The sequence below is a fragment of the Leuciscus leuciscus genome, assembly GCF_965113295.1.
Source record: "Leuciscus leuciscus genome assembly, chromosome: 9".
NCBI lineage: Eukaryota > Metazoa > Chordata > Actinopteri > Cypriniformes > Leuciscidae > Leuciscus > Leuciscus leuciscus.
The window spans coordinates 27,691,126-27,714,573 of NC_138733.1; the positions used below are offsets into that span (position 1 = coordinate 27,691,126).

General features: G+C 36.4%; 1 protein-coding gene across 3 annotated transcripts in view; it reads left to right on the forward strand.

Annotated features, from left to right (window-relative positions):
- egfem1 (EGF-like and EMI domain containing 1) overlaps window positions 1–23,448 on the forward strand; it is a 48,178-nt gene that overhangs the window by 7,848 nt on the left and 16,882 nt on the right. For all 3 annotated transcript variants that reach the window (XM_082179541.1, XM_082179542.1, XM_082179543.1), the window contains exons 5-20: window positions 5,394–5,516; window positions 10,345–10,467; window positions 11,104–11,229; window positions 11,327–11,449; window positions 12,406–12,528; window positions 12,760–12,897; window positions 13,713–13,829; window positions 14,041–14,163; window positions 14,873–15,109; window positions 15,205–15,336; window positions 17,459–17,587; window positions 18,574–18,702; window positions 18,794–18,928; window positions 19,011–19,145; window positions 21,224–21,355; window positions 23,014–23,142. In XM_082179541.1, the coding sequence (XP_082035667.1) occupies window positions 5,394–5,516; window positions 10,345–10,467; window positions 11,104–11,229; window positions 11,327–11,449; window positions 12,406–12,528; window positions 12,760–12,897; window positions 13,713–13,829; window positions 14,041–14,163; window positions 14,873–15,109; window positions 15,205–15,336; window positions 17,459–17,587; window positions 18,574–18,702; window positions 18,794–18,928; window positions 19,011–19,145; window positions 21,224–21,355; window positions 23,014–23,142 (2,154 nt within the window). The remainder of the gene's footprint in view (window positions 1–5,393; window positions 5,517–10,344; window positions 10,468–11,103; window positions 11,230–11,326; window positions 11,450–12,405; window positions 12,529–12,759; window positions 12,898–13,712; window positions 13,830–14,040; window positions 14,164–14,872; window positions 15,110–15,204; window positions 15,337–17,458; window positions 17,588–18,573; window positions 18,703–18,793; window positions 18,929–19,010; window positions 19,146–21,223; window positions 21,356–23,013; window positions 23,143–23,448) is intronic.

The following is a 23,448-nucleotide window of genomic DNA, read 5'->3' on the forward strand; positions in this document are numbered from 1 at the left end:
GATTTTTCATCTGATTAATCAAAGAAATAATCAACAGATTAACTGATTATCAAAATAATTGTTATTTGCAGCAGTACTTAACGATTTTTTTGGCTGGCTAACCTAGCAACCAGTCAGAAAACCCTACATGCTTAAAAATAAAGTTTTTTTTAAAGGCATCTATGGTTCCATTAAGAACCTTAAACATCCATGAAACCTTGCCATTGCACAAAGGTTTCTTAGTGAAAGAGGGTTCTTCAGATCAATCTTTTATGATTTGAAAGGTTCTTTGGGAAATCAAAATGGTTCTCCTATGGCACTGTAGCATCATGGCACAGACTTCTGCATGAGCAAGCGCCAAAAATGTAAGGATCTTGTTGGCCAATATTGTTTTCCCCCTGTCTGCATGGCATTCATTTCAGAGCTGGAGAAAGTTTTAATGAAAGATTTATCCTCAGAATAACATGTCCTGATCCATCATGCGCAATGAGACCCGGAACATTAATTAAGAAAGAGTCAATTGTTTTTCCAGTTTTCCACTTTCTCACTGCTCTATTCTCTGTCTTTATCCTTCAGTTCACTCACCTTTTCTGAACTAATTATGATTGAAGTCCTCAGATAGATTACTTTCTGTTCAAAAGCTTGCTTATCCAGGACGGACAGACCTTTCAGTGTAAGTCGTACTGACATGCTCCATATGCTGGTTTGGTGAGAAACTCCTATTTGAACAAGAACTTCACTGCTGCAGGACGCTCTGGCAATGAAATCAGTGTCCTTGAGAGTGAGGAGTGAGTTTCCTGGTCAAAAGGTTATATCTTGAGTGAGTCTGGCACATTTAAAACTTTATTCAAGTGAGATCTTCAGAGGAAAATGAATTTAACGTCTCCACTCAGCAGGTGATCTCAGTTGAGAGACAGAGAAACCAAATCCTGCTGTGGAGAAACATGAACCGGTTGTGTGTGTGTGTGCTGGAATGTTCTGTTGCTTTTAACACAAGACCCTCTAGACCCCTAAAGATCTGTCTTTATACAGTATTATTAGCGGTCAATATTCAGTGTTATAAATGAAATACAAGTTATTGAAGGAAAAGTATTATTGCTTATTAGTGATTCATGAAACTTTAGACTAAATGGAGCTTTCAACTTTGTCTCAGATCACATTTCTTCTAAAATTCCTTATAGGAGAAATAAATAGACAAAATAGAGACACAAATTATTGACACAGAAAAAGTAGAGCGCTATAAAATTTATCTTGATAGCAGATAACAAGTTGGAAGACAGTTTATATTGACTTTTGATTGAAGACTTTGGTTGGCTAATATGAGCACAGTTGAGACGTTATTGAGATCTCTTCTGGAACTCTTGAAGAGACAAAAGTGAGATTAACTAGTGCGATATGGTCTTTAATATTTTTTGTTCTTTAGAGGAAACAGTTGAAATATTTAGAGGGATCTTCTTGATATATTTATATAATTAATATAATTGATATAATTGATACTTTCAGCAAGGACACATTAAATTGATCAAGAAGAGAAGTAATTTATTTCAATTTATAATAATTTACAATATTACTGTTTTTAAAGGAACCTAGTGACTTCTTACTGACCTCTTACTGACCACATTTTGTCTAAGTAGGCTTTTTAGGTCTTGAAACACAGTCATGGCTATATAGTTGAATCTTCATATTTGATTACCAAAATGGTGGTAATTTGTTTTTTCTTCATAATTAGTTATTTTCATGGAGTCAGTAAAGCACCTGTAACTTAATATTTGATCGATTATTGAAACATCCTGTTGGTAGCTGTATACAGATCATCCGTTAATTGCGGAAACACGTAATTAATGTGCAAATGCTTGCCAGATGTTCCCAGTCCCTTGCTGTTTGAAAAGAAGTCATGCTTGAATGTGAGGCCTGGTTTGGATATGCGTGTTTATGTAGGATAATACAGGGCCAAATGCAATGATCTGTGTGATCACTATACAACAGAAGACACGTGCCTATACACGCTGAGAGATGGGCAGACAGTTGCTGTACAGTTACAGTATACACAAAACTATCTTTTTCTCTGATCGGACCCACAGTTAGCTCAAACGATTTGTAACTGCTCTGTCTAACCCATTAAAGAGGATATCCCAAAGAAAGGACAGGGGATATTCATGAGAAACGGCTGCTTTTCCTCAAAGCATTCATAACCCTGAGAGATAACCAAATGGCTTTACCATGCATTGAGACAAAGTAAAAGGAATAGTATGAAGTATGAAAATTCCCAATCTTTATTGTGTTATGTTTCCTTTGAGACTCATTTGTGCATTTAAAAGCAGTAAGAGTTTATGTCTAAAATGAAAAGGTCTAACTGTGACAATAATCCTCTTATTTACTTCTGAAGGGAAAAAGACACTATGTAGGGACCTTGTGAGGTCTTGTCAGGTGTCGTCTGCTGAACGCATCAGGCCAGTTGTACTGAGATCCCAGGAAAGAGGAAAGATAGCTACGGTTATTAGATTTCCGTTCATCTCTGATCGCTCTGGCCCAGAAATTACGGCCATCAGTTTATATGTAATACATCTCAGTATTTAAATGGAAGTCAGAAAGAGATGTGTTTTTTATAGCTGAATGAATGAATGGATTGTCAAAAATCCCATACATTAAAATACTCATAAGGAGTCTTGGGAGCTGGTCCATTTTAACTTGAGCCAATAACCAACCAGAACACCTCAGCAAATAATAACATGCTGGCAAACACACAGAATACCATTGCAATGGGGTGCACAATCTCCAGTGACAATTATATATATATATATATATATATATATATATATATATATATATACATACATACACACACACACACACACACACACACACACACACACACACACACACACACACTATATATATATATATATATATATATAAATTGTCACTGGATATATATATATATATACATTTTTTATTATTTTTTTATTATTATTTTGTATGGAAAAAATAGGTACATAAAATATTTTGCAAATATAAAATATATGTAAAAAAATATGTGAATGTTACATTTTTTATATTGTTATTTTAGACTATTTATATAAAATCCTTTGTTTATGATCTGCAACAAAGATCAACCAAGTCCATTCCCCCAAAATTACAAAACATGTTTTATCTAACTGGGCAAAATCAGCTAGTTGGGAATATTTAGGAGACAATTACACTTTAAAGCATCCATGTGAAAACAAACCTGGAAAGAGACGAGGATTTGGGGAGAAAAACAACAGATTCTTAGTGCATTCCAGTGATATATATCGTTAATTAAATCGGGATAGAGCAGACCACAAGTTGTCCTTTTTCTTTCTGTTACTTACTGCAGAATACAAATGGAAAAAGAAAAGAATCAGGAGGAAAAGAATGCAGTGACTGAAAAGAGCTCTTGCCATAGATATTCTTCTTATTATATCACGTCAGTCACATTAAAATACCAAGCATTACGTTATTCTCTCGAAGTCTGAACATGAGAACATGAATGAAATTATACAGCCCATTAAGTCAAACTGACAAGGATTCATTTCAGTCTTTTTGAGTGGAACTTCTCCAAACCGGATGTGCCACCCATAATCTAAAACCCAGTAGGCTCGTCAGGAAAAAGGTGGATAAAGATGTGTTTTTTTTAAAGTTAACTTTTAACTCGAGCACAGCATTTTTAGAAAGTGTTTTATATGTGAGACACTCCAAAAGATGTGAGGCGCAAGCGTAATGGTAAAATGCATCTGTCTTGCTCATGTTTAATTAAAAAAAAACATTAGAAAAGCATTGCAGTGGAATACAATAACACATTCTGTGTTGTACATTCTTTGTGGCATTCAATATACAGAATATGTTCAGCTCAAAAACCTCTTTAAAAGATATAAATGTTGACAGAATATTACACAACACAAACTGAATTAGTTCAAAACCTTTTAAAATGGTCTTTCCATTTGCTTTTCATTTCCTGTTGTTTATTCTTGTTTTATTTCTAGATGTTTTTCATCGCTCTATTCCCTGTTCCTGTTTCCCAGTCAGGGCCAGAGCAAGATTAATGACAGAGGTCTGGATACAAAACAGATCTAGAGGTAGAAAGATTTAAAATGACAAAGAGAGCGATCACCAGGTGTGAAACGTGGAAAACAGGGGCCTAAACAAGCTAAACAGATGGCGGAGTGGATGTTTATTCTCAGATGTATTTGTGTGTGTGCTTCAGCGTGCATGTCAGTCCTTATCAAGACACACATTTTAGCCACAGCAAACTAGTTTTGTGAAATCACTTAAAGGCATAGTTCACCCAAGAAAGAAAATTCTGGCATCTTTCTCTGCAAACCTGTATAAGCGAGTGAACAGCACCACAGTTAGAACGCCTAACTTCTCAGAACATCTGTAAATCTGTCCTTGTCTTTCCACAGGAAAGATGTTGTCAGCACTCTGTATTATTATGGGATGTTTGCTTAAGGTCAGTGCCGTGTCGTAGAGTCAAAGGTTGTGAGGGAGAAGAAAACAGAAAGTAGAAAACAGATGGAGATGAGTGAAAATATATATATGTTCTCATTTGATAACATTCAAAATACAGATTTTTATATTATTAGATAGTCAGTCAAATTATAGTCAGATGTGAAGTTCATCTGGTGATGCTGTGTTGCCTTAGAAACCAAGCGTGGGTGTGGCCTGAACCTTCGCTATGGCGACCCATCCTTGGTTTCTGAGGCTTTACAGAAAAACACACTATCAAATAATTGTATTTACTTGATTGATTTTTAAGAAAAGTTTCTTTGAACTTATTGTGAAACATTTTTGCTTTCAGCTGTTTGGACCAGCTTGTACTTATTACCTGAGTCTGAGCGCTGCATGGTGTGTGTTTGGTTGTGTGGGGGTTTATATAAGTGGGTTTGTTTGTGTGGTTTGTCTGTTTATGTCTGTGTGATGATGATTTTTTTTCACAATTATGCTAAAATGACTGCAAAATGTCCTATTTAAAGGCATGAGACAGGAAACATTTTTACAGAAAGTCTTTCACAGATCTAACCAGCATGCTGGAGAGAGGGAACTAATAAAAAACTAAAGAGGAAGTAGATAGATAAAGAAAGACAGATTTTCCAGATGGATTTAAAGTTAAATATTAGGAGGAAATGGGCATCAAATAACAAGAGATGTATTTAATATTTAAAAAAATGGGTGACATTTAAATCAAAATCATCTAAAGTACTTGATAGATGGGAAAAAATGACCAAAACTCAAAATGTAATTGGGCTATAAAATTTGATTTTGTCTTTTTTCTTATTAGCATATTAATGATTTAATGTTTCTAAAACACAATATAAAGATTGTAATAGTCTATATGGATGCTCAGGGTTTTTCTTTCTTTCTTTCTTTCTTTCTTTCTTTCTTTCTTGTCTTTTCAGATATAAACGAGTGTGCGGACGAGAATGGCGCATGTGAAGGCACGTGCTGTAATACTATTGGCAGTTATTACTGCAGGTGTCCTGATGGTAGTAAACTCGGAGATGATGGGAAATCCTGCCAAGGTAAGCGCACACTCACATCCGAGTTTATATTATGTTTCTGAAGACAATTAACTTCTCTATAATCAGAGTAACCCGCTTAAAACAAACATTCGAGAAAGGAGCCCACATTATTAAAGGGGTCATAGACTGGATTATTTTATTATTTTATAATGTTTCCCTGGGGTGCCCTAATAATGTTAGTATGATTTTAACATACATTTTTTTCATAATTTATAAATAAAAGGCATTTTTCCAAGCCTGATTTTAGCCTCTGATTTGAACGCTCTGCTTTAAGGGGCGTGTCTGCTGTGAGACTTCAGTGTAAACGCCCACTGCTGTGATTGGCTGACATGTTTACATATGAAATAGCTAGTATTACATGTGGAACTCTCTCTAAAACTTTTACTACGTTTTTACTATTACAGCTATCGAGATTAAGAAATCGTGAAAAGTATTTATCATAATGATCTATTCCCATCACATGAAAGGTTGCAGTGATGAGCATTGAGCAGATGACAGACAGTCTGTTGATCGCGTATGAAATTACACCTCTGGCTTTCACCAAATAACAATGCAAACACGATGTAAATACAGTAAGAGCTTCGTTGTACTGTACATTGTAACAGCATCATGATTTTGTGATGATTGATTTCAACGAGTTTTGGCAAGTGTCCAGATAAACTCGCGCTGTTTGATTGACAGCTTGGGCAACTGGAAAGGGAGCGTTCTTTGATCGCTTTCTTTATATAATTTAATCACAGTTTAAATAAGATTATTTTCATCCTAAGAGAAACAACATGAAGTTGATTGTTTTGTCACTGGCTTGATTTACTGATGCATAAACAGTATTGAACAATATTTTGAGAGATAATCTGTCTGAATTTGAATAATTACATCAGAAATCACTGATCACAGATCAGGCATTAGAATAAACATGACTACTTACATGTTTGTGGCGTTGCTGGCAGATCCATATCGTAAAAGTCTGTTTGCAAAGCCTGCGCCGAATACACCGAATACAAACAAATAATGCACTGCTGAGAGTGAGACATTCACATTGTTGGGAAAAATATACTATATTTTTTTATAGTATAACGAACTCTTAACTGTCAAAGGACCAAGTAACATTTGAATTCTCATTATATGACCCTTTTAATATCTAAAAATAAGCAGCAGTAAATTAAAGGGGACCTATTATGCAAAATTCGCTTTTACATGGTGTTTGAACATAAATTTGTGTTGGCACAACCACCCTATAATGGTATAAATCCACCCACTCTTTTTTTAATCCACATAAGTCAGAAGCAGTGTCTCAGAACAAGCCTTTTGCAGATTCTAGAATATGCCGTCACAAATAATTAGGCCCCGCCCACGACTGCTGACGGACTCCGCCTTATTAGCATAGACCCGCCCTGAGTGAGCTGTACACAGTCCGCCATGTTTATCTCCTCGCCAGATTATTTAACAACAGCGTTCAAGTAAGAAATGTATTCTTATTAAAGCTACTAAAGTTATTCAGTTAAGAGGAGTGAGTGATTTTCTGTTTTCCTTTAGTTGTTTGATTCATATTAACATCATATTTAGCAGTACATACTGTATATTATGCTGCTTTCACTTTAATACACAGATCTAATATACACATACGATTTCTTTACTTGCTGTTCACGTTCACAGACATAACCGACTGTGTTTATGTGAACTTGTGTGTATTTGACAGTTTAAGAGCAATAAGACATGAAAGAGAACTGAATTTAATACTCACGGGACGTGCCTTCTCACATTCAGAAAACCATATATCAGAAGTTTAGACTGATATGGCTTTAAAACACATGCAGATAATAAACTTTCATGATAATGATGAAGAACATTCTGAGACTTTTTTGACCAGGTATAGCAATAATGCTTTGACTGTCATGATTATAAGTAAGTTAAGTAAAGTAAGTAAGTAAAGAGTAGTTTGCAATGCTCTCTGTTAATGATAACCAGGAATTACCCTTTAATCAATCCTGTGCATGTGATTGCATCGGGGGCTTGTTTAAGACGAAAGAGTTCATGAGATGAAAGATGATGTGTAATGGGCTTTGTGTGGGCAATAGTGCCTGAATGTGCTGAGAGAGACGGTTCTACATCTGTGTCCATCTCAGCTGTTAGTGTGTAAGTGTGGGAATGATGATCCGGCCTGCTGTCTCAGGTCCTGCTGGACTGAAAGGCTACAGGTGAGGAAACAGGTGTATGAGAGATGCCACATTTACACCGTAAAGATGGCACAGAAGCACTTCTGAAGTGGCTATTAGGTGTCTTTACAAAGACTGTTTAATGCTGCTTTGAGGTGGCATACATTCGTTTACACAGCTATTTCAATAGTATAATTTTATACTAGGGGCTAAGATGGGTCAGAGCAGGCATCCTTTTAGTCTTGCTTTTCATTTAGTCTTGCTTTTTTTTCCCAGCATTACGTCTTTACACCGAATTTTGAGCAGGCACAGATCAGCCTTAAATCAGCTGTGTAAAGATGCCTAGCTAGAAGAAGAGAGAACAGAACACAGAGTTGCAGCAGTTCTGTTATCAGGTCATTCTGATGAAGAAATACTATAGAAAACTAAACTCAATGCAGGCTTGTTAAATTAGTACTGTTAATAATTTGATTATGTTTAATTGCATGGGCAAATATTGAAGAAAAAAATGTGGAAGTTTGTTTGAAAGATGTTTATATATGATTTCAACTATAACCACTATCTAGTAATTTATTGTAAATTCACAGTGGTATTTTGTAATTGAAATTTGATAGTCTTCATGTCTTGTAACATGACATGTGTAAATCTTCTGACTCTGTAATGGCTGCTTTAGGTTTTTGGGAAATAGTCAGATGGCTGTAATTGAATTCATTAGAGTCAGAAGGTTTAATTATTGCTAATGAACCACATTCAATAATCCAGTCATGGGGCAGGCAGTACAGCACTTGACCCATAGTTGACTGCATATATGTAGGAATCTGTAGGAATTCATCCCATGACAAGAGTCTGACAAAACCCAACACTGAGGAAATTGTAAATGACCTCTCAAATAGATACAATATCATGTATTTTTTTAACATTTGCAATGGCTCCCAACAGTATATCATTACAGTGAAGTAACTTGTGTTGATCTTGGACAGAGTTCTTTGACAAAGCAGAACGAATTTGGACATTATATGCACACACATGTGAATGTGTTCAGCAGATGTTACAGTATATACTGTACCTAATTACTTAGGAATGAATGCTCAGGTATCAGACAGCAGCCGTCTCATTCTAGAACATTGCAAATTTCTCTGAGAATTCAAAAGTTTGACATTTTAAAGTTGTCATTGTTAATTTTCTAAAGTTATATTTTCAATACAAAAACTTAAAAACAAGAGTGAGATCTGACAGCTCATTTCTGTTCTCTTCTGTTCTGTTCTGACAGTGTGAATTTATGATAGGAAATCTGTGTTTTAAAAGATTTCAGATGTATAAGATGAATTAACTTTTGTTCTCTACAGACTTATCCATAACTCCACAATCTTTACACTTTTCCCTTCAAACATTATTACCTAAGGCTTCTTTTAAATACGTTTTTAAAAGCAAACATCTGTTAAAGCATTAAAGAAATTGTATGGCATGAAACAAGGCTGGTCACCATTAATCTCATGTATATAAGCACATTCCTCATAGTGACAGTTTTACTATTATTATTTATGGCAAATCTTTTATGCATTGAACATGATAATGGTTCATACAGAACAGAGCGAAAAAGTAATATTTCCAAAAAGTACCTCTATTGTCATGTTTTTCTGACATGTATTTGATATCTGAAGTACCATGCTTACTAGCAGAAAATCATTGATTAAATTATTTATAAAATAATATATGAATTATTATTTTGTATTTACCAGTGATTTTACCACTTGGATTATTTTGTTGTTGCTGTACACAGTCCCTATCAGGAACGATCTCCAATGCTGTTGCATTTTGACCCACAGCCATATTTAGACATTAAGTTAATAATAATGGCCAATGCGTTTTGGAGAAAAACATTGATTTCATAATGTGATTTTTTTTAAATTATTTTCTTTACATTTTTTGAATGAAAGATCAAAGGGATAAATAATGCAAATTTATTTTAACAGCCATCATATTTACCAGGGGTGCCAATAATTCTGACCACAACTGTAAAATAGGTGTTCATTCTTGAATGTTCAAAAAACACCTTATTTTATTTCTTCTTTTTTTTATTTTATATTTGACATTGTTGCAGCACCCCTCTTTTCAGTCTGTCAGTAACGGTCTATTTAGTTCCAGTCTCTAGGAAGCCACTCCTTCCGAAAAGCGAAGTGTGCTCTGACTGGTCATCTCACTCGGTGTGTTGTGATTGGTTAACCGCTTCGAGCGGGTTTCAGAAATATCACGCCCCTTACCATAACTGCATTAGATCCAGGTGGAAAAAAACAGCGTCTCTTGGACATGGCGAAAACACACTACTAACGCAACCCAGCTACACCACGCTTCCTTTATTTTGCGCGTGAATCGGGCAGGAACATTTTAGTGAGGTCAGAAACAGTGTTTGCTGATATAGAGAATAGCTCTCTTTGGATAGACTTTGTGCTTTTTAACTTTTTTGACCTTTTTCATGCTCAAACAGCAACATTACACCTAAAGAAATTGAAAAATGTAAAAAAAAACATAATAGCCCTCTTTAAATAAATAAAAAAATAAAAAATTGATTGATTGAAAGAAAGCCGATTCAATTTTATCTGCCAAATTTATCAAATTCAAGTGAAGGCAGTCTTATTTGTTACATATGTGTGTGTTCATGCATGTTGTCCCCACAGATAAAGATGAGTGTGAGGAGCTGAACGGTGGTTGCCAGCAGACGTGTGTGAACACACTGGGTTCGTACCACTGTGAGTGCAGAGAGGGTTTCCGCATGCACGCCGATGCTCGCACATGCATAGGTAAGATCTTTAAAAATCGCTTACATGCTCACAAACACACATGTATCATGAGTAGTATCTCTCTATCTTGAGTAGCATCTGTGAATCACCTATAGCAATGCATTCTGGGAAGGAGAGCAACAGCAGGCTGCCTAAAACTCCATTATTTCTGCTAGCTCAACAAACAACGTAAACACAGCAGGTTGAGCTCTGGTTCTGCTGATCTCATTAACCTGAAACAGCCTTTATCCTGTTTTACTGGAGTCTGGATGTGTCATCACTCTGTGACAGGCCTGGCGATGTCATCACAGCGAGACAACAGCGCTGACCTGTCCCCTAAGGCTCCATAAATCTGCCAGCTCAGACACGACATGGAAACATCATCATTCAGAGAGCAAGATAAAGGGAATGAGAACCTTCCAAAGCTCTTAATATATACACAAACTCCAAACTGGATTTGATTCAGAAATGTTTTCCCTTTTCAATGAAAGTTTTCCTTCCTGTACAAAGAGAAAATCTGAGTTTGCCATTACAATCTATCTGGCAGTCAAATGTCTGGGTTGACCGAACCGAATAATAACCAAATGGTTGTAAGAGCGTTAGGAAAGGAGCGTTAAGAAAGCACTGAGTTGCTGTTTGTTTGTGGCTCTTTTCCAGTGGTCAACTCTTGCTCCGTAAAGAATGGCGGATGTGAACACAGGTGTGTCGATTTGGGAAACGACCAGTACAAGTGTGAATGTCGCAGCAACTACCAGCTCAAAAGAGACGGAAAACACTGTGAATGTGAGTTCACATGCATACGCCATCTTTGACTTGAGTAATATTGTGATGGTCATGTGAACACTTGTCTGTGTGTGTGTGTACTGTGTTTTTCTCTCAGTGAAGGATCCCTGTAAGGAACATAATGGTGGATGTTCTCATATCTGCAGTAATGTGAATGGACAGGTGCAGTGCAGCTGCAGACCAGGATACAAACGGGAAGCCGACTTTAGGAAATGTGAAGGTTTGTGTACACAGAAATGCACCCACATATGTAAACTTTTTTTTTTAGATAAATAATGCTTATCTTGTGCCTCCTTAGACACTGTTTTGTCTCATTTTTAATTACTACCAATAGAATAATAATATTGTGCATTTCTTTCCCAGAAATGTATGTGCTATGGAAGTAGAATTAAAATGAAATAAAATAAGTGTAATTTTAATATGAAGAAAGGAAAGCTTGTGAAGACAAACTTTGATGGTTCGTTTGCTTAAAACTGTTTTTTTTAGGCCTTACAGACAGACAGACAGACAGAGAGATTTATTTTATGTCATTTTATTTTGTCATATTATTTATTTATTATATTATATCATTTTATTTCTATTATTTATTTTATTTTGTCATTTTATTTTATTTATTTTATGTCATTTTATTTTGTTATTCATTTTATTATTTATATTATTTATATTATTTTTTTTAATTTAATTTAATTTATTTATTTTTTATTTCTCAGTGCAATTCTATTGGCCACAGGCCACAGCAAATCTCTCTTCAGCTGTGCCATAAAACTGAACTCTTGTCTATGTCCTGCTCTCACTCACACACACACACACACACACACACACACACACACACACACACACACACACACACACACACACACACACACACACACACACACACACACACACACACACACACACACACACACACTACTGATGTAACGAGCCTGCTGTTAGTTACTATGTGTGCAGGCCAGTATATAGTCATGGGTACACATGTTAGTCTGGACCTCATTTTTTATGTCCAGACTTTATGAGACTTCAGCAGACCCCATGAGGAGACTCTCACCCCTGCTATGCACAAACATACATTGCCACGCTTACACACACACACACACACACACACACACGCACACAAACTAGTGGTGAGTTTTACACTGGCATATTTCCTAATTGCCCAATCGTTTCCTCTCCCAGACATTGATGAATGTGTGTCTGGTCAGGCTAAATGTGCTCACGGCTGTGCTAATGTGCCGGGATCATTCCGTTGTGTGTGTAATCCGGGATTCGAGCTGGGTGCTGATGGGAAACAGTGCTATCGTGAGTACACATACACATTAACACATGTTCTGTGAGTCTTTTAAAATAATGTTCAGTGGAAGCCTAAAACACTTTGGAAAACTATTATCAGATTATCTCAGTAGTTCACTGACATGTGGAATTAGTTTACTAGAGCCAAACAGTCTGTGATTGGTCAGTGTATTTGACATGCGCCAATCAGTGATTAGAAAACCTTGTAGAAACCCTAACGTGGAGTGACGCATTCTGCAGGTATAGAGATGGAGATCGTGAACGGCTGTGAGAAAAAAAACGGTGGCTGCTCTCATCACTGTGAGCACACCACCAGCGGGCCCCTGTGCTCCTGTAACCAAGGTTACCAGCTCGCTGAGGACCTCAAGACGTGCATAGGTACAGTATGTGCCCCGCTTGATGGTTTTCTAGCAAATCCTTCACTATGTAAAATGTAGTTGTTTTTATATTATTAATTACTCTACCATATATATATACATTACCATACGCTAAATGTTTTTGAAAGAAGTAAAACTTAAATTATAGAAACAAAAAAAAAATTCCTGTGATGTCAAAGCTTTATTTTCAGCATCATTACGCCAGTCTTCAGTGTCACATGATCCTTCAGAAATCATTCTAATATGATGATTTGATGCTCAAGAAACATTTGTTATTATTATCAATGTTGAAAACGGTTGTGCTGCTGCTTAATATTTTGGTGGAAACTGTGATAAAAATTTTTCAGGACTATTTGATGAATAGAAAGTTCAAAAGCATTTATTTGAAATAGAAATTTGTAGGAATATACATGTTCTACCTTGATATTTTTGGTACATTTATTGCATCTTTGTTAAATAAAAGTATTCATTTCTTTTTTAATTTAATTAATTTAAATAATTCTCTGTAAATATATGCATTTTTGCAATTTAGTTTAATTACTGTTTAATGACAGACAAATCTAATAACAATCCTAATGAAAAAGATACATCTGAATTACAATAATTTTATGGATTTAAATTAATTAATTCCGATTAAATCAATTCTAACATAAAAGTTTGTGTTTATATAGTATACGTGTGTGTGTGTGTGTGTGTGTGTGTGTGTGTGTGTGTGTGTGTGTGTGCCTGCTTTTTTGTGTTAATGTTACATTGTGGATTTTTTTTTCTCATGTCAGTAAGTGAAAATGTTTCTGAATTTGTGTTTGTCGTCTACAGACACCGATGAGTGTGAAAACGGGGAGGCGTGCTGTAGTCACTTCTGTAAAAATTACCCTGGAGGCTATGAGTGTGGCTGTAGACCTGGATACACACCCAACGGCTGCACATGTGATGGTATGTGTGTGTGCTTAGTATCATGTGTTCCTCATTGACCTTCTCTTAATCACATTGAGTCTTACATTGACGCTGAACTACATCTTTAACTTTATAGACTTACACATTAATCTATTTCCCCCTGTTTTCCTCCCAAATGGGCTATTTAAAGTTGATTTGAACACATTTTTGTTAACATGAAGGCTGTTTTAATATGAATGTCTCTCTTCAGACATTGATGAGTGTGTGTCCGAGACGTCAGGATGTTCTCAGTACTGTGTAAACACCCTGGGCTCTTATGAGTGTTTCTGTCAGGTGGGCTTCAGACTGGACTATGACCAGAAATCATGCTCATGTGAGTACAAGTTTGATTGGCTGTTTAGTGCTGACCTCATACACAGGAAGTGATGCAAAATGTTGTAAATCAGAGTATTACTGACACCTAGAAGACATGTTTTGAGTTGGTGAAATGTTATATAATCTCTATCAGTGCTATTATAGTATCATTGAGGTACTATTATATTTTTTATTCATATTTTTAATAAATTTTTGTTTAATATTTTCTTTTTATCTTTTAAATGTTATTAATGTTTTAATAATTTTGTTGTTTTTTATTATTTTTTTATTATCTATATCATTTTAATAAAATTTTATTTCAGTATTAGTTTTAGTTATTTTAGTACATTAAGTACTAAACTAAATGAAAATAAAGAATGTTGCCTTGGCAATAATAAAATAAATATTAATATTTTGAATAGTTTTTTGTTTTGTTTTTAAGTCTACATAATTGTTATTACATTTTCTATCAGTTTTACAAATGTTGCCTTGTCATTAAAAATACATAATTTACATAAGTTTAAGTTTTTTATTTTATTTTAAGTGAAAGTTTATTTTAATTCAAGTAACAAAAGTTATTTTTTTATTTATTTTTGCTATTGTTTTATTGTTTTTAAAGTTGTTTTTAGTTTTAGTTATCTATAATAACCCTAATTTCTATTTCTCTGTATATGTCTCTATTCTTTCCTTTTCCATCTCTTCCATTCTGTCTCATTTTGCACGTTTAGCTCTGTATGAGAGGGAATTGGAGGAGGAGGAGGATGAGGAAGAGGAAGACGTGGTTGGCAGTGAAGATGAGCCTGAGGTCCTACGTTTGCCGGACTTGCTGTTCCGTCGCCCCCCTCAACTGCTGCATTACACCGCCGCTTTAAGCAGACCGTATGATGATGACACACACACTTATTACCCAGGACACCCGCACAACCGAGAACAGAGAGAGGAACTGACCATCATTAGCAAGATTAGTAAGAGTAACTAGGAACGGTAACATCAGAACTGTGACATAAACATACAGAAAAAGGAAAGGACACATAACTATATCTTGAACTCTGTGTATCAGTGTGTGAGGAGGGCTCATTCGGTGACGACTGCAGTGTGAGCTGTGAGGACTGTGCTAATGGAGGAGTGTGTGCGTTAGAGAAGGATCGCTGTGTGTGTGCGCCCGGCTGGACTGGGGTCGCCTGTAATGACAGTGAGTGTGTTTATTCTCTACTATCATTGATCTCTGACCTGAACTATAGCATTAAATAAATACAGCTTCAATTTAAAGGGATAGTTTTTTTAAATGATGTCATCATTTACTCACCCTCAAGTTGTTCCAAACCTGTATGAGTTTCTTTCTTCTGTTGAACACAAAAGAAGATATTTTGAAGAATGTTGCTAAACAGACATTAGATGGTAGCATAGTGTTTATTTTCCATACTATGAAAGTCAATGGCTACCATCAACTGATTGATACCACCAACATTCTTCAAAATATCTTCTTTTGTGTTCAACTGAAGAAACATGCGTAGTGTAATCGACTCCTCCAACTGGATGGAATCTGCAAAAATCTTTCTCAGACTGGACAAAAATCACCCAGACTGGAAATCAAGGTAAATATCTGAACAAAAGTCATATAGTTGGAGTAAATTATATAGTAGGGCGTTAAATATAACATATTTATAAATATAACAAGTTTTGGTCAAGATCTTGTATTGACAATGCAAGAGTCCATCACTCTGTAAAGTCTCCTCCAGCACATCCCAAAGACTCAGAGGTGCCGATTCATGTGTGAAAATGATTCTTCATGCTCCCTCCCATTCTTTCACAATTTGAGCCTGATGAATCTTGACATTGTTTTCCTGAAATATGGCCATGATGAGTCTTCGTACATGGTTGTTTAAAGGGATAGTTCACTTTGAAATAAATTTTTGGTATGTTTCAGCTTACCTCAAGGGCATCCAAGATGTAGGTGTCTTTTTTTCCACAGTAGTTTCAATTTTGATATTTTTAGGTCAAACCGTTCTTGTCTGTCAGTCATATAATGCAGGTCTATGGTCACTGTCTCAAAGAGCTTGCACAGAGTCCAAATTAAACAATTCCCCATCGTAAGTACACATTGATGGCCTAAGACACGAAACGAGCGGTTTGTGTGAGAAAACGAACAGTATTTATATCGTTTTTACCTCTTATACGCAGCCATGTCCAAGTGATCTGATCTGACGTGTACGCAGACTGGTGCATAGATATATACACTAGATGTCGCCTTAAAGACATTCGTTCCAATGAACTGCCGTAGACAAGGCGACATCTAGTGTGTATATATCTATGCACCAGTCTGCGTACACGTCAGATCAGATCACTTGGACGTGGCTGTGTTCAAGAGGTAAAAACGATATAAATACTGTTCGTTTTCTCACACAAACCGCTCGTTTCATGTCTTAGGCCATCAATGTGTACTTACGATGGGGAATTGTTTAATTTGGACGACGGGGAATTGTTTTAATTTGGACTCTGTGCATGCTCTTTGAGACAGTGACCATCGACCTGCATTATATGACTGACAGACAAGAACGGTTTGACCTAAAAATATCAAAATTGAAACCACTGCGGAAAAAAGACACCTACATCTTGGATGTCCTTGAGGTAAGCTAAAACATACCAAAAATGTATTTCAAAGTGAACTATCCCTTTAAGAAATGAAAAGCTACACACTCCATCAATTAGGTTTAGAAGAACTGTTGCAAAACATACAACCTGCTAGAAACATAATATTCACGGCAATAATGATCCAATCATAGCATTTGCCTATTTAAATCCAACCATCAACCTTTTTTTAGCTGGGCAATGCATGTTTACAAAAGAAGCACATTCATAGATTACATGACAGAATATTAGACTGAGTATAAGACCTAAATTCAATATATAATGAGATCCAGGTGCCATTTTTCCTGTTCTTATTCTTCCCCCACCTAGCTGATGTACAGCTCCCTGCTGTACTCACCCTTACTTATACAGAAATCCCACCAATCCACTGAGCAGAGCAGTTCAATGACTCTAAGCAAAGTACTTCCTGTAGAGACACTATAACCCAACTCATTTATAACATAAATTGACAGCATGTTGGAGAGCCGCGGTCCTTAGAGCATCTCCAAACCCGTCATTGTAAATTCACAGGAGCGCGATTTGATTTTTCCATACCGTCTAATTTTTAATCCACTCTATAAAGTCAACAGAAAGTATGGTGGCTGCTGTATATCTCTCGGTTCCTCTGAGAACCCTAAACATGTATTTACTTATGCATTCTCTCTCTCTCTCTGTATTTCTTTTAGCTTGTGCTGAGGGCACATATGGTGTTCAGTGTAACAGTCTGTGTGTTTGTAAGAATGGGGGCCGCTGTGACCCAGTGACGGGGAAGTGCTTGTGTCCTCCAGGGGTCCAAGGTCTGCACTGTGAAAACGGTACTGCACACAAGCTTTAGCCTATGTCTTGTCTTCCAGTTCTCCAGTTCTCATGGCTTGTGATGTTTCCTCTTTCCTCTCTACTTGCAGTGTCGTATTTCAATATTTATAAATGATCTTTTAACTTATGTAATGCTAACTTTTTCTGTCGACTCATGTTGATTTGTGTTGAAAAGAGAGGAATATAAGAAGAGGTATATTTCCTTTTTTTCCCTCTTTTCTAGTAGTTTCTGGGCGGCTGCTTGTTTGATCGTCTACAAGTGTCTCAGTCCAATTACAACACAATATATGTCATTTTTAGAAGTAAAGAAACTGTTTTTTCAAAGGCAATGTTTTTAGGTAAAAAAATTAGAGTTAATTTTCTTTGGGTCCTGAAACCTTTTGTAAAAAAAATCATAATTTTATTCAGCAAGGACACATTAAATTGATCAAAAGTAACAGTAAAGACATTTAAAATGTTAAAATAGGATTTATTTCTATTAGCTTTCTGTTTATCAAATAATTGCAGGTTTCACAAAAATACTAAGCAGTGCAGCTGTTTTAAATTGTATTCATATTTCAGTTTGACTGTTTTTACTGTATTTTTGATCATATAAATGCAGCCTCGCTGAGCATAAGAGACTATAAGAAATATTAAAACAAGAATACAATAATACCAGAGTCTTTTTATCCACTTTGTTGGCTCCTTTATTATCAGTATGATCAAAAAAAAGTCACAAAAGTGTCTGCTAAATGAACAAATGTATAAATAAATGGCAAGCATGATCCCAGACTAGCTGGAGCCCTTGGGTTTAAGTTCCTTAAACTTTTCTTCTTCTCTGTTTGCCCTTTTCTGTCTTCATCACATCATCCATCAACTGCTTGTCTCTGAAATTCCTCTCTGATTAGAGGTCAGATAATTCTTAACATTTCTTGTGATGTAATATGCTTTGTGGAAATCCAGAGGAACGTTGTGGAATTTCACTGATGTGATGTGATGTCATCAGGTTGTCTGCAGGGTTTCTATGGGAGGTTCTGTCGGAGGAGGTGTAACTGCCCCAATAATGGACGCTGCCATCGTCTGTACGGGGGTTGCCTTTGCACACCTGGAAAATATGGCAAATTCTGCCACCTGCGTAAGTATTTATTATGCTAGGATAGTATGTTACAGTCAAAAATGGTTTCAGTTATTTTGAGGTGTAGTAAAATGGTGTTTCTCCACATTAGCATGTCCCAAATGGACCCATGGTGCGGGTTGCTCGGAGGAATGCGAATGTTCTCAGGAAAACTCTCTCTCTTGCGATCCCCTAAAAGGCACCTGCATTTGTAAAGCTGGCTACCATGGCGAACACTGCCTGGCAGGTAGGTGATGTTTCTACAGCTTTAGAAACAGTTGTGTCAGACAGGTACATGGAGATATACAGTATGTCGTGTTCACATATAGAATGTGATGACGGTTTCTTTGGCGATGGCTGCCGTGAGCGATGCAACTGCTCTGATGGGGAGCCGTGTGACCCTAAAACCGGAGATTGCCAGAAGATGTGCCCACCTGGATACCATGGAGAGAAATGCCAGCTGGGTAAGACTCACAGTCATACACCGCTCTGTGTTCAGAAGGGAATACTGACCTATTACTTACTGTATACTCATACTGAACAGTTTGTACTCTACCATTCAAAAGTTTGGGGTCAGATTTTGTTTATTTGAATGAAATTAATACTTTTGTTAAAGGTATAGTGGAGGATCTTTCCGAATTTTAGATAAGACCCGCCCTCTCCACTTTTTGAATAAGTTTGATTGATTCACCAGAATGATTGACAATTAGGAGGACCAATAGTATAGGTGATCCACCCGGAAGTAAAAAATCCTCCGCTATACCTTTAAGCAAGGATGCACTAAATTGATCAAAAAGTAACAGTAAAGACATTTATAATGCTACAGAAGATTTCTATTTCAAATAAATGCTCTTTTGAACTTTATATGCATCAAAGAATCCTGAAAAAAAAAGTACCATGATTTCAAAAATCTTAATCAGCACAACTGTTTTCAACGTTGATGATAATAAATGTTTCCTGAGCAGCAAATCAGCATATTAAAATAATTGCTGAAGGATCATGTGACACTGAAGACTGGAGTAATGATGCTGAAAATCCAGTTTTATCATCACACTTTAAAATATATTAAAATAGAAAACTATTGTAATATTATTTCACATTTGACTTTTACTGTTCAAAGTATATGTATTGCAAGCTACTCGTTAAAATGTTTATTTTGTATGCCTTAGCATACAGAATACTGTATCCCACAATGCAATGCGGTTTAAGCTGAGTTTGAAATAGCATACCACAAATACCACAACTCATATACTCTTACGCGCCCAATAAACGTAAAGTAATAACAGTTGCAATTTTAGAATCTCTTTATTGAAGTTATGATTTCATCTGATAATTAAAGTAAAAATGCTAAATATTTTTTAAGACATGATAACTGGGAACTACTTTCTGAATTAAAGACCCCAGGTCAATAGGGTAAAAAAAATTTTACTAAAAGGATGTGACCATACTTCACCAGTTTTAAATATGCAAACAAGGCATTATCTAATTAAATATGAACTAATTTGCATTAATTTACAGTATCAGAAATTCAATAGATTTACTGAGTGTATTTTAGATTTCTCTTTTTTTTATGTAAATCAGAAAGGGACTGCTAACTATTCAAATGGGACAATAATGGCTTTGCATCGCCCTCTAGTGATTGTCAGATGTCGGTGCACAACTTATTTAATGGCTCAGTTATTTTAATAGCTCAATAACGTCTGCATCAGAGATCAACTGTGAACAATCAATCATCAGACAATATGTCCTGTTTAAATCCCAAGGAGCAGATGCACTAAACACATGAAGACACACACTGACAGCTGTAAGTGGCAGTCATTTCACAGTGCCGTGTGTCAATTCAGTTCAGCTCAGCCTCAGTAGCTTTGTATTAAAGAGTGAGTCACGGAATAAATGTTTTATGTAGCTAGATTTATGCTTTACATCTCCGTTATGTTATGAAAATGATATATTAACACACACACACACACTGTGTGTGTGGATATAAATGGGGTTTCCCTCTGTTCGCTGATGAGAGAAATGAATGAATTTGGAAAGAGCATCATGCTTTAATAACATATTTGAAGTGTCTGTTTTAGTTATAAGTCTTTCTTGATCACTTGTCTACATACATTTTTTAGTCTTAATGGCTAAAACAGATCGTAGCTTGGTCTTAATGCTAAAACAGGCCCTTTTATCCCATCCTCAGGGGTGATTCTGGGTAATTGAAGTGAGGTTGAAGGAGAGCGCTTTACAGTTTCTAGGACAAGAAAAAGAGAGAGCGAGTGAATTCAGACAGGATAGAGACGACAGACAATTGTCCCTGTTTAAACTGTAATGCTAAGTGCTTCTGTTTGTCTATTAGCCTACCAAAGCTGTTTTTACTGAACAAACTTTTTTGCGGTTTCTATCTCTTTCTCTCTCTCAAAATCTTGTTGTCAGAGTGTGAAGCTAGCAATACCGTAATAGTAACCTATATAATAGTATTAATGACAATAATAAATCAAAATAATAATAATGTTTTGATTTGTTCACATTAATAACAAACATCTTCACTCTGTAGTGTGCGAGGCAGGTTTTTGGGGCATAGGCTGTGCCAATGTGTGCCAGTGTGGCAGTAACGCAGTACCCTGTGAGGCCAGCAGTGGGCGCTGTGTGTGTGAGGCTGGATACACTGGAGATCAGTGTGACAAGAGTAAGTCTGTTCTGTTTCTTTCTCATTCTCATTCTCTCTCCTTGTTTTAAGAGTCTTATTCTGGTATCTACATGTTGTACCATATTTAAATGGTACAGCATGTAAAAGTTCAGGTACAAATGTTAAATCTGATGCTAATTAAGATGCAAATGCTGCCACCTTGTGTCAAAATAATAAAACTATATATACTACTCATACTAGTTCTATAGTATTTGGTATGCATAATGTGCACAGTATAAAACATTTAGGAAACAAATAGGTATTTCATACACACAGGACCTACAATATTTGGTTAAAGTAAACAAGAGTATGCTGTGTGTGAGATTACTGTATCCCACAATGCAGTGGAGTTGATTTGACCTTCTATGTGCATTGTGAAAGTACTTAAAGATAGAGTTTTCTATATTTTTAACATGATTTTTTGACTTCTCATTTGATCTGACTGCGAGAAGCTAAGACATTTCTACAGTCGTGGCCAAAAGTATTGGCAGTGAAATACATTTTGTTTCGCACAGTTTGCTGCTTCAGTATTTGTAGATGATTTGTTCACATTTCTATGGTATACTGGAAAACAGTGCATTTCATAAGTTTTAAAGGCTTTCAAAAATATTTAATATATGCAAAGAGTCAATATTTACAGTGTTGACCCTTCTTCTTCTTCTTCTTCTTCAAAACCTCTGCAGTTCACTCTGGTATGCTGGATATCAGCTTCACATAACCAAACCCTTCCCTTATTAGTGCTTAGAGTTGATCACAATTCATGGACTTCTGCTTGTCCACTCGCATTTTAAGGATTGACCACAGGTTCTCTATGGCATTAAGATCCAGGGAGTTGACTGGCCACGGATCCAAAATGTCAATTTTCCAGATTTTCCAGATGTCCCAAACAGTCGGAAGGAGGCTTCATCAGAGAAAACTCTTAAGTCCTTGAACTTCTGCAGAAATTCAGTCTGTCCTTGATGTTTTTCTTGGAGAGAAGTGGCTTCTTGACACCAGGTCATTGTCCAAAAGTCTTGACCTCACTGTGCAGATTCACACACACCCACCGATATTGAGCAGCTCCGGTGACATGATTCTGTATCTGACTCCTCAGGAAGAGACGGTCCTGGCTCTTGCCGGACAGTCTGGGACGTCCTGAATCCTTCTTAACTGCAGTTGAACTTGATGTTCTGGTAAATGGTTCTTTCAGGTGCAATCATAGACTGTAAAAAATAGGGTGCAATATGCTTTGCAGCAATTTCCTTGCATGTGCGGCCATTTTGATGCAAATCAATAGCGGCTGCATGTCTTTCGTTGGAGGTAACCAATGCTAACACAAGAACACACTTCTTCCCTCCTTTTACTGAAATCAGTCTATAATCCAATCAGAATGATAGAGTGATTTTACCTAACTAGTCCTCATTCACACTTTCCCATGTGCTGATCAAATGATGTTAGCTGGTCATTTTGTGCCAGGGTCAAAAAACAGTAACATTTGGGTTACAAATGGTAACAAGTACATGTTTTGGCCATTGAAGCTTTTTACAATTATTTAAACTACCTCTGATCACGCTACACCATAATATAGAAACAATGACTGAAGCAGCGAACTTTGTGAAACACATAACAGTAAATTCTGTTCATGTGTCCTGAATCTGCATTTCCTCCTTGTTCATCAGAGTGTCCTGAGGGCCAGTATGGAGCCGAGTGTAACCGAGTGTGTGAGTGTGAGAATGGTGCCGAATGTGACCACATCAGCGGAGCTTGTACCTGTACCGCCGGCTGGGTGGGATCACACTGTGAAAAGAGTGAGTAACAAACAAATGCATTCCAATTCAGAAAGATTTACATTTACATACCACAAATATCACGTTTATGTAATCAGCAGAGTTGTCAGTACAACGTTTTTGTCAGTGCATATTATTTTGTATTTTCCTGGCCATTTATCTTTCTCCACCGTAAAGTGTTTTCATACCCCTAATGCACTGGGGCCTCTTCTTCACCAGGGAAACAGGAAGTCTCAATCAGTCTTGGAGGGCAACCCACCCATCATGCAATCTGAGTGTGTGTAAAACGGAATGTTTTTGATTCCCGTTTTCTCATTGAAACGCTCA